This window comes from Buteo buteo, chromosome 1, assembly GCF_964188355.1.
Source record: "Buteo buteo chromosome 1, bButBut1.hap1.1, whole genome shotgun sequence".
NCBI lineage: Eukaryota > Metazoa > Chordata > Aves > Accipitriformes > Accipitridae > Buteo > Buteo buteo.
Window position 1 is genome coordinate 44,522,204 of NC_134171.1, and position 12,208 is coordinate 44,534,411.

The following is a 12,208-nucleotide window of genomic DNA, read 5'->3' on the forward strand; positions in this document are numbered from 1 at the left end:
ATTAAGCGGGGAAGTACTGTGGAGTTCATGCTTCATTCTAATTCTGTGACATTTGAAAAGACTTGTGGATCACAAATTCTGTTTTGAGATTTTGCTGTTCCCCTTTATGAACCTGTATAGTGTATTCAGGTGCTATAATTTAATTCCCCAGATTCCTCTAATCTACACTGTGGGAGAAGCCTGACACAGATCGGCTTAGAAAAGCAGAAAGCTCATATTTGCACCGTCCTCAGCAATCACGGGGGAGCTGGATCATAGAGCTGGACCTCTTGTGCTGTAGGAGGATAAAAACCAGTGCCAGATAGACCATCTGAACTTCAAGGGTAAAGCCAGAAGCTCTGCAGGAGCAAAGGAAGTTGGCAAAATAATCTCTTCCACATTAGTAACTTTGAAAATGCAGTGACACCATAGTTTTCCATGAGTCAGAGAAAATTAACCCATGTGCAAAGGAGTTGAACAATTTGAGATGGATCCCATAATAAATGGGTAAAAACCTGCAGGGTGGGTACAGCTTTTTCCTCAGCCCACATAGAACTGACTAATAGAATGGTATAACTCAAACATTTGAAATATTCAAATATTTCAGATTTCTGGCTAACTAAAGCATTTCTGCACAGATAAGATCTTAAAGAAATGAATGTATTAATTGACCACTCTGCTAACAAAGTATGTTTCTGACTTTGCAATCCCAGGTGTGCAGCCACTAAGGATATCAGATAAATTTCTGATTTTTAACTACAGTATCCAGGTTTCAGAAATTTGATACTCCCACACTGCTTGGAACCACCACTTCAGTGCAGCCTGTTACACTGGCATGAAATGATTAAAAAGCCCCAAAACCAAAAACAAACAGACAAACAAAACCAAAACAAAAACACACAAACAAACAAAACCCCACAAACACACACATAGATCTGTTTCAGGGATCTTAACTTCTAGCAACCCATTAGCACAAGATTATCTCAACCCATGACTATGCTTTACACTTTTAACCAGATTTTGTATATTTTTTAATGGAATCATCACACTGACAGCTCTACATTGACTACCAGCAGCTCATGCAATTAGAGAGCAGCGGAGTAACTACAAAACCAGGATTAGAGATGTCCCCCGATGTTACACTGGACTGCCAGGCAGCTACAGTCTAATCCAGCTGTCTAGGCTCCCTGTGCATCCAGAGTGATTCATTCCACATCTGTACACACACTTTCATATCTGTAGAGGGCAATCCATCTCTCTTAGTATACATATCAGTGCTGGGGACATGAATTATACACTCTGGTGATGTGTATTTCTTTTCATTGAGGAAGCTGGCACAATTTCAAATTAAATGTCTGTAAAAGCTTAAATTAGGCGAGATAAATTCCATACTATAACATCTTCTTTCTTTTCCCCTCCTCTTCCACATATTTAGAAAGATCACACAGGATTTACCACCTTAGAGACATAAGAATTATGGAGCACCAATTGGATTAATATGAAATTTTGAATTCAATGTTCACACAGCACAAAGTTTAGAAGTTTTACATACAACAACTAGAGTTTTGCCATCCTCGTTTTTGTTACCTGCTCAATGTAATTGATAAGCGAGTTCTTGTTGTCTTCCCAGTAGCCCTTCAGAGTTTCTTCAGGTGGGAATTTTTCACAGCTAAGCTCCACTGTGATTTCAAAGCAGTTGCTGCTGAGGTAATTAAAATCCTGCATTCCTGCAATGCCAGAAAAGAGAGATAGTGATGCATTTTGCATTGTTCTGAAGTAAATACAGTAAAGGGGGGGGGAATGTGAGATGCTGGGGCTGTTAAGGAAAGAATAGCTATTAATACAGTTGGTGCAGTTCCATTTCATCAGCTTAGTTCTGAAATCAGAGGCATTAAATCAGACAAACCAGCAAGACAACTAATTCCCAAAAATATTTTCTTCCCCAAAAAAGTTTAGAAAAGATTTAACACCTGGCCTATATACTTCTACCTGATATTGTACCTGGCCTATATACTGCTCCTACCTGACATGTGTTTTTCAATAGCTGACATATATTTTTTTTTCTCTTCAGGAACAGAAAATTATTTCCAATTATGGCTAAAATATTTTCAGATTAAAGTAAAAGTGATCACTTTGTAAACCAAGAAAAATGACAACTAATTATAAAGCAAATGAAACATGGCAAAGTGCCTTTGAAAAAGAGGTTTATAAAGACTGGTCAAAAACGTGGTGGTTTTTTCCTGAAATTATAGGGTTTCAACTTAGCAACATTTTACAAGAAAAGCATCTGTTTTCTAAGGAATATTCTTTGTCAAGCTTCTCAGCATAGATTCCAAGTATTTTTGCTTTTCCACCAAAAAAAAACCAACCGCAAAACAAACTTCCTATAAACTTCATTTACATGGAAATTTTTCCATAGATGAGGGTGTTTCCCACCCACTCAATGCCTCTGCAATATCAATAATCAATACATTAAGAGAAATATCACTATTAATACGACTTTAATGATAGGAATTTACAAATATATACAGTGACATCATCACTAGGAATACAAACTTTATGGGAAATATATACTCTCTTAGACTTCTGAGCGTCTCCTCTTACTACGTGGAAATATTGGCTATTTTCTCAAATCAGTCAACAAATAACCAAAGTGGTTTCCATTTTTGTAACTGGATCAACCAGCTGGAGAGGGACTGTGACTGTCCCCAGGAGGGTTATAAATATATTCTTTACAGAAGCTGATGTAGAATTAGCTCTTGCCTTCCCAGTCTACCTAGCTAGCAAAGTCAGTGGATTCTCAAATGGAGGACTGAAAAGAAAAAGGCTACCAAGCTTTTTGAGCATCCCCATGGAGGTCACCAAGGGATTTAAAAGTGCTTCAAACACAGCTAATTCATTCAGCCCTGTGATCCCTCACACAACCTATACATAGGAGACCTAATGCACTCTCCTTACCGAAGCACCACTGTTCTGCACCAATCCAGAAATGTCCAGAGAGCTGGTGTCCCATCCAAAAGGGAACACCAAGGGCAGCAAACAGATTGAGTCAGGTGGGATTTTGCCAACACATTAGAGTGAATCTATTTTCTGCCAACCAGGCAACGAGATGCCTAACTACTGATAGGAACAGGGAATTTTCAGATTCCTAAAGGAACACTTTTATTTCTAAGCCTTTTTTAGATGGCTGAAAGATGAGGACACAGAAGGCAAAGGTTCTCCTGGGAGGGACAGCTCTGATATCCCACCAGGCAGAATGCAAGATGGACCATTCAGCAGTACACAGCAAGAGAGCAGCGGAGTCATGAGTAAAATGCTGACAGCGGTGTGACTGCCAGGCATCTGTTCCAGACACTAGATAATGTTGTTTTTCTTAATTTTTGCCTTTCTTCTACAAGAAAGAAAGAATCCATGAAGAGGAGAACTGGGAGCCGAAGGGCATGATGTAATTTTACTGTGGTGCCAACAACTCTTGACTATTACTGCTCCAATTATCTGGAAGTTTCTCCCTCCCTGCCACCTCCCAAAGCAAGGATTGCCATAGTTTCTCAAGGACAGAATAAAGAAGCAATATATTTTCCAGTTTTGTGCACAATGTCCATATCCTAGAGTTTGCTTCCCAGCTCCTTGCCTAGGCCACAGTTTATATGTGTGGCTTCTGAAAAAATTCAACTTGAATCACTGAGCTGCAGGTGATGATCTGACTTTCTGGGACGGAGAATGGGGTGAAGACAGCCTAGATCTAAACTATGGCCTACTACATCTGTAATCTGGAGAGCATCAGGCTGGCTACACACAATTTGCACTATTTACCTGCCTGTTCAATGTGGCGATTAGGTGCAATATCCAAGAAACCAATACATTTCAAAAGATTTATTCAACATTGTGGCGACTTTGCTGCCACTGGTCAAGCTCCCTAACTGCCCTATTCTTTCTCATTATGCACATGCCATACATCACATGCATGCACACCACCGCACTGCCAAGCTTCTCGTTTTAACAAAGGATAGCACAAAACTAACTTTCCTATACTTTAACAGGGACCACTCTCTGAATATTGGAAAGTTTTAGCAGACTTCAGGTATAACTGGGATTTCATGCCTTTCACTGCTGACCATAACTAGGACTTTTCTTTGAAAATGAGCAACACAAACACTCCTCTGTTGCACTGCTCTACTGCCCTGAAGGACTACAGTGTCTCTACATTAGTACCCACATAAATAAGCTTAGAATATGGGACAAAATTAATTTCTTTAGCTTTTAAAAAAAGGAACTCCAAACTTCACAAAGCAAGTGGAGTGCAGGGTGTGCCCCTGGAGTCCAGGCATCAGAATTACTTAGACTTTGAGTTACAAGCTACAGCACTAAGCTAGTTCATCTTCTACACATATAAAGACAGTAACTTTTAGCAGGACTGGATGAACTTGAGCCTTGGGCATAACAGGGAGAACATGTGCCTCCTACACGTGTTCTATAAAAATCCTTAAAAAATTTACCTAACATTGCTTCCAAAACTGGTAACATGAAAGGTAATTCAAGTTAGGAATGAATTAATTGAGTGCCAAGAATTATTTGAGAGTATCTGAAAATAAAAAGACAGTTAAAAAATAGCCTAATGGTACAGCAATGTAAGCTGCTTTGAAATGCTATTTTTGTAATGACACAAATCTGATTAGACTCAGGTGACTTTGTAATGACAGAACAAGCAGAATGAACATGTGGCTAGCTAGTAATTCATTGCTATCTGCTCTTCTCATTTATATTTCCAAACAGATATTCCACACAAAAGGTACATTAAAAAAAACATTATTGATGTTGAAAAGTTATGCATTCAACAGCTAAAAAAATGCCAAAATTAAAGCTGTCTGTGCAAATTTAATTTGACTTTCTTGAGAATAAGTGAAATCATTAATTACATACTGATAGGGAGAAGTCCAGTGTTCAAAATAGCATGGATTTTGTGTTTTTTCCCCAGGGTCTGGTGGCTAAAAGGGCGTTTCCTGAGCACGGAAGAACAACCTCTTTGCCTTTGCTTACTGCTTTCTGAAAAACCTACAAGGATCAACTAATTACAGATGACAACTAATACAAAGCAAGGGTAACAGGCATCATGGTCTCAGATTTAGCACAAAGATGCTGTTGGGGGAGCTATTTTCTCTGTGCCCCTGCTCCATAGAAGAAAATAACTACTAAGCAGTTAACAGTGAGAAAAACCTCACAGCAAAGTATATTAAGAGATAGAGGCAAGTGTCAAATATTCCTGCACATCATCTGCTCCCTCCACCCCAAAACTTGAATGGAGAATTGCCACCTTGCCTGAGGTTAATAGGAAATCCTGAGGTTTGACAAGAGGGAAGGACAGAACATGAATGCAATGGAGGGTTCATCTTTACTTCCAGTTTGAGACAAGGGCTGCTACCAGACTTTTCAGCCACCAGATGTTCAGCCTTCCAACTGAAAGAACGCAGGTATTCAGAAAAACATATGCAAAAGCAACCCATACTCACAGGAGAGAGCCACCCATGTATTATCCCCGCATACTAAGGAACCAGCCAAGACCACTGCTGGCCCACCATGTAGTGCTGTCTTTTACAAAAGGTAGAAGTTCCTGTGGGCGAATGATACGGGCAAAGAAATTGATGCAGCACAACTGGGGCACCATAATGTGCTCTATAGGGCAACACCAACTTTAGTAACTTGTTAGAAAGAAAAATCAGCCCTTCCTAGGTCAGAGCTCTTGGTCTGATGAGGAACTGTCCAAGGCAGCATCTAGGAGAGCACAGCCTCTCTCACTTAGCACAGCTGTCCTCCACTCTCTCCTTTTTCCTTCCCTCACCACTGCTCTGCTAAAGCCATGCACTCCTTTCTACACCAAACACAGCTCCAGTACCCACCCTCACCTATTTTGTCTCTATTCCCAGTCACTTTGCTCCAGTTCTCCTCCTTTCTCTATAAACTTGTGGCAAGTCTTCTTTTATTTTGCCTCCATTCAGCCCACAGAGATCAGACAGGGATGCAAGCCTAACCTCTAGATGCCCACAGGACACTGAGCTACTCTCACACCCCCTCGGAGGACCCAGAACAGCCCGCAGCAACCCAAAGTTGCAAAGGCAGAGAAGCACCACGTTAGCTCCAAACTGGCATAGATGCCATGCAGACAAGGTCTTGGGAGAGTTTCTCTTGATAAATTCTGAACTCTGGTAAGGATATACAATGCAATACTTTTCCTAAAGCAATACAAATACAAATATATTTCAGTTTCCAGACACAGCTTTTCAGACTAAAGCTTCCAAGAAAATTTGCACTTGAACTAAGCAATGTTTAGTTATTTTCCTTAACACTAGACATGGAAACAACAGAACTGTTCTCACTGAATTATTTTTGTTTTTTTAACTCAGCCTGTGGCAAACATTACCGTGGAGGTTGCATTCAAAAGTCACAGCTTGCCAGCTGATTTCTACACTTGGAAAAAAACCCAGATTCATGTATGGGCCAAAGTATATTGTTGCCTTTCTATTTTTTATTAGCTGTACCATATTAGGATCATAGATCCTGGTTAGAACTAGGATTCCTGTCTACTAACTTCTGTACAAATACATGAGAAAAAGAAAGGGCTCGCTTAGGGAATTTGCCGTCTAACTTAAAATAAGATCCAAAAGGAGGAAATAATTCAAACCTTCCAACAAGTTTTTCCAATGGAAAAATGTGCCTTTGGCATGTGCAGTTTAGTCAGAATCAAAGCATTTTATCAAAACAATGGCAAGACGGTTTTTTATAGCATTTTCCTAAGGAAAAAGAAGCTGAAGTTAAATATGTCCATGTTTTTATAGTTAATATTTCATTAAGATAATTTTTTGACTGAATTGAAACAAAAATTAACTATTGAACCTCTCAATATTTTATTTATATTCAGGTTTTTTCAAATTACACAAACTCTGTTTTGTCAAGGGTGTTTTAATGGTCCCAATTCAAAGTCTGTGGAAAGCTTCATACAAAGGGAAATTTTTGCTTTTCAGTTACATTCCAAAATGTCAACATTTTACCTTACACCCAGTCTGTGGTACCTGTGGTACCACAGCAGAGGAAACATGCTGCTCCTGTGAAGATTGGGAATAACAACTCCAAGTTTAAGCAGGTAATCACGGGCTGTGTGAGCGCTACCAGTCCTTGTTCTGCCTCTAATTTCTTCACACAAGCTTAATTATTTTCCTTTTCTAGTATCCTGGTTTCAGCTGGGATAGAGTTAATTGTCTTCCTAGTAGCTGGTACGGTGCTATGTTTTGAGTTCAGCATGTGAAGAATGTTGATAACACTGATGTTTTCAGTTGTTGCTCAATAGTGTTTAGACTATAGTCAAGGATTTTTCAGCTTCTCATGCCCAGCCAGGGCACAAGAATTTGGCACAGGACACAGCCAGGGCAGCTGACCCAAACTGGCCAACAGTGTATTCCATACCATGGGACGTCCCATCTAGTTTAGGAACTGGGAAGTGGGGGCGGGGAATCGCCGCTCGGGGGCTGGCGGGGTGTCGGTCGGTGGGTGGTGAGCAATTGCCCTGCGCATCATCTGTACATTCCAATCCTTTCATTATTGCTGTTGTCATTTTATTAGTGTTATCATTATCATTATTAGTTTCTTCTTTTCTGTTCTATTAAACTGTTCTTGTCTCAACCCACGAGTTTCACTTCTCTTCCTGATTTTCTCCCCCATCCCACTGGGGGAGTTGGGGTGAGTGAGCAGCTGTGTGGTGCTTAATTGCTGGCTGGGGTTAAACCACGACATCTAGTACCCCCTTTATTGTAACAGGAGCAGAGTTAGGCTACGACCTAAGCTGTCCTAATGTTTTGAGAGATTCTTACTCATTCCAGGTAAAAATTTAAAATTCATTCAGAGACTGTAATTGAGTATTAAGAGGAAAGCAAACAATAAAACTGGTACGTGTGTTTGAGGTTGTCTGGAACAAATCAACAAAGCCAATGCACAGGCAAATCGCTCCAACACAAGCTGAGCTTCTAGCTCAGAAATCCCCAGATCAGTTTTCACTCCAAAGTTTTGTATGAGTATATCAGACGCAGAAGACTCGAAGATTTAGATATCCCAACACATTTTTGCCTCAGTTTACAAAGAAAATGACATAAAAATTCTTAGTAAAAACAAATTAAATGTCTCATTTCAGGCTACTCTTATAAGACTTCTCCTGGAAAACTAGCATTGAAGTGGCCTCAGTATCTCTGCTGCTCCTCTTTGCACAGCAGGCTTTACCAAAGTCTAGGGGAACACTACCTGGGCAGGAATCAGGCACTAATTAAGACACAAAGTATGGAGACAGAAGTACCTTCATGGCTGGATTTTGTTCCTGTGGAAATCAAAGGCCAAACTCCCATTGTCAATAACATTGTAAAATCAGGCTTCTCCACTTCTTTCAAGGTTGGATGCTTTCATTATTGAGGTTAAAATGAACAGTCAGTAGCCTGCTGTCTCTCATCAGGGTTTGCTAGGGGATTTTTTTTACTCTTTTTTTAATTAAAAAAAACCCTTAAGCTCTCATGGTAGCATAGCAATCACTCACCCACTGTAGAACTAGTAAATTTGCAAACCTTGAGTGGAGAAACACTGTATAAAAAGCAATAAAAGAGGAATATTTTAATAGGCATTATGGGATTGTGTAGATGTACTGCGGTGAGTGATCTTTCTCTGACTTAGCCTTAACCACACCAAAAGTTGTGAATAAGCTGGTGGTATTCCAGTCTGTAACTAAACCAGTGAAAACCCAAGCTTAACACAACCACCAGTGACACCGAATCCCCACGCAGTGGGGCTCACCTCCCGGGACGCTGTACCATGCGCCGCCATTAGTTGTTCCATCCACAAAGCTGCTGTCATCGTCATTTTTGCGACATGGTGGTCTGTTTGGATCAGACATAGCAGGATTAAAAGAAGAATAACTTCGAGCCAGGCTTTGAAAAATAGCATCATCGGGACAGGAGCTGTATTCGTGAGCACTGCCTAGGGAAGAAAAAGAGTTTAGGAACAAGGATTATTAAAAGGGCAGTCATATTGACTGGTTTAGAACCTAGATTACCAGCACTGCACAGCAGGACTGTGCCTGGAAATTCTCTGGACACGGGTAAGTGTCCTACCGCATCACAAACTAATACAGCATTGCCTTAATAACATTAACATTTCCCCAATACTTCATCAGTTGCCTGTACCAGGTTGCCCCATTATTAAGGTGACTATTTATATCAGTCCTAATATTTATGAAAATATTAATTTAAAAGTGCACCACAAAACACACAGTGCATGGGCAAAAGTGTCTCCCTAGAGAGTTTTATAGTCTGATATTAAAAGGATTTGCAATTAAAATGCGATCAAGTAGATTGAAGGAAGACAATCAATCACAAACAATACCATCATCTCATGACCATTTCAGTCATGTGCATATCCTGTACTGGCAGAAAAAACTAATATTGCTGTGTGTTAAATGGTAACATCTCTGCCATCATCTCTGTGATCCTTTTTATATGGGACCAATACTGAGAAAGTGGAAACAATGATAGTTGTTTCTATTAGCACAGTACAGCTTTCAGAAATTCATTTTTTAAAGGTGCAAGTAGAGAAACTTTAGATCATACAGGCAGTCTAGACACGTCTCTCTCGCTTCAGTTAACAGGGCACAAACAGCCCCAGTTAATTTAAGTGCTAAGTTGCCTCGATTAAAATATGTGAGGGACCTTAATTCCCTCAGGTATTACATCATTTTTATGACATAACTCTACTGAAACAAGCTTTCTATCTTCAAAGCTAGAAAACATGGCCATTCACTGACTAGCTTTAAATGTCATTAATATGCTAAAATAAGTCATTACAAAGCCATGACATGATGTTTACAGAGTGGATCTTAGGTAGCAGTAAAATAAGTATAGAATGTAATTTATATCTCCTACTATTTCATGTTAACTTCTATTACATACCACTCCGAGTCTCATCATAAGGATAGTTTGCAACAAGGTCTCCTCCATGAAGATTGGCAGAGAGCACAAAGGGAATATCCATAATCCAGTGAATGACACCTTTCGTTTCAGGAGCAAGCTACAACAAATATCATTACCAGCAGTTACAAATTGATAATTCAATGTAGAAACTTATTCAGTTAGATATAGTGGGCTTAATTATTCTCACATACATTGACAAGCCATTTAAATGAACAGCAATTTTATTTTGGCTTCAGAGAGAACTGAATCAGTCCTTTACATCAGAACCAGTCTAAATAGATTGATATAAGTCTAAAACTAGAGTAAATTAGTTCAGAATGAGCCCACAAATAAAGCAATCTTTTACTTCTTCCCATTACAGCTAAAAAAAGCCTACCAAATTTAAAACCACGGAAAATAAACAAACTCAGAATAAATGTTGGTAGGATGCAGTCTATTCTCTGCACAGAAAGTAAAATTAATTCATTTAATAATTTGAAGACAGAATATGGCTATTAAGGCCAGAACCCTATGGGACTGCAGTCACAACACTATACCTCCTGTGGGCGTAAACACAAGAAGATAGAAATCCCTCCAGATATACGTCTGTATATTTAAGACTTAAGCTTAACAAAAATGCATATGCGAGAATAGCTATCTAGCCAGCAATGTAATTAAGTACAATACACAACTGAATTTCTGGCAATGGTAAAAATGCAGAGTATCTGCATGAATAGCTTCAAACCCAGGCAGAAGGCTACGCAATCTCTGGCCTTAAAAATAAAACATGCTTTGAATGAGGAATTGTCTAAGGATTAAGCAGTATGGATCAAAAGGGTTTACTACAGCAAGCCATTTTGAGAAGAATTTCAGGAAGCATCAGACAGATAAATATAATAAAATGAACAAAATATTTAGAAGAATGTGAATTGTAAAGACCATACACACAGCTCTTAGAGGTTGCTACGGGTCTGCTTGTGTAAAAGAGAAGAGATGGGCAGGTAAGTGACCTGATCTTCAGTCCCTACTTACCTTAGGATTCTGGTCCACAGCTTTTTTCATGTTTTTCAGCAGATGGTTGTTTGGGCCACCTTCTTTCTCATTAACATAGACTATTCTATCAAGATCTGGGAAATTTCGGTTTAGATCTATCCCTTGGGCATTACTTCGACCAACAAACCAGTCTTTAAGTTCACCAGGCTAGATGAGGAAGGGGAACAGAAAGAGAAGGGAGATGGGTAGATTCAGGAGATTACATATCAAGCTTTATATGGATATATTTAGCCATGTAAATTCAAATCATGGGTTTACTTGTCATGTTCTCGAGAATAAGAAGGGATCATGTGGGAGTAAAGAATTCTGAAGCACTAAGAGCTGAGTCACCCCTATTTCTTCCTAGAGCTCTGTGGGAACAAAACCAACCTCTACTTCACTGAGGGTCTTGGAGGAGAGGATCATTCTCATAGTGGCACATCTGGACTAAGGATGGGCAAAATTAGCAGCAGCATCAGATTTTTCAGTGCCTGCTGAGTCTTCCCCCAAGACCTGGCTATTCCCCATTGCCTCATGCCCATGGTCGTGAATTACAGACCTCATTTTAGTGAGCCTGAGAGCAGCTGTAGATTTATCAGCCAGCCACGAGGAACGTTCGCACTTGTTTCAAAGTTCCTCTGAATAGCTTCAGGGTCAAGAAGGACCTTAATCCTTATTTACCTGAGACTTTTATTTTTATGGTGTCTGCCAGCTTTGTTCACTGAAAAGGTAGCACTGAATAAAGACGCAATGAGGATTTTTGCAAAATCTTTTCTTTAAGCTGAGTATCTAAAATATGTTTTGGGTTGCATTAAGGAAATGCCTTCAGAGCTCATAGTTTTCCCTAGCTTGACTCTGTAACACTTCAGTACTCTTTAAAGTAGGTTTAGTTTGATTACTGGCTTTAATCTTGGGGTATAGTGAATCTGTCACACAGACTGCGTACCGAATCAAGATACTTGTAAATTAGAATAACAGTGGCACTAAAGCAACTTGTATTATAAAGCATATGTAAGTTGTACGGCAATCATGTAAAAGCAAGTATACTTTGACTAAGGAGCAAAAGTTTCAAACAATGTTATTACAGAATCTCTACAGTGAGAGATTTCAGAGAAAAATACTGCACCAATTTGTGGACAGCTTCTGCTTTATTGCCACGAGAGGGAGACATACTACCGAATATGGTTTAAAAGAGGTCTGTGGTTTAGGGGGGCGCCGTTACA

The 12,208-nt window shown here is 39.5% G+C and overlaps 1 protein-coding gene across 1 annotated transcript in view; it reads right to left on the reverse strand.

Moving 5' to 3' along the window:
• The window catches only part of CPE (carboxypeptidase E), a 61,666-nt gene that overhangs the window by 7,308 nt on the left and 42,150 nt on the right, over positions 1–12,208 (reverse strand). Inside the window, exons 3-6 of the mRNA XM_075028962.1 lie at positions 10,986–11,153; positions 9,954–10,071; positions 8,803–8,985; positions 1,567–1,706 (exon numbers count right to left, since the gene is read on the reverse strand). Of these exons, the coding sequence (XP_074885063.1) occupies positions 1,567–1,706; positions 8,803–8,985; positions 9,954–10,071; positions 10,986–11,153 (609 nt within the window). The remainder of the gene's footprint in view (positions 1–1,566; positions 1,707–8,802; positions 8,986–9,953; positions 10,072–10,985; positions 11,154–12,208) is intronic.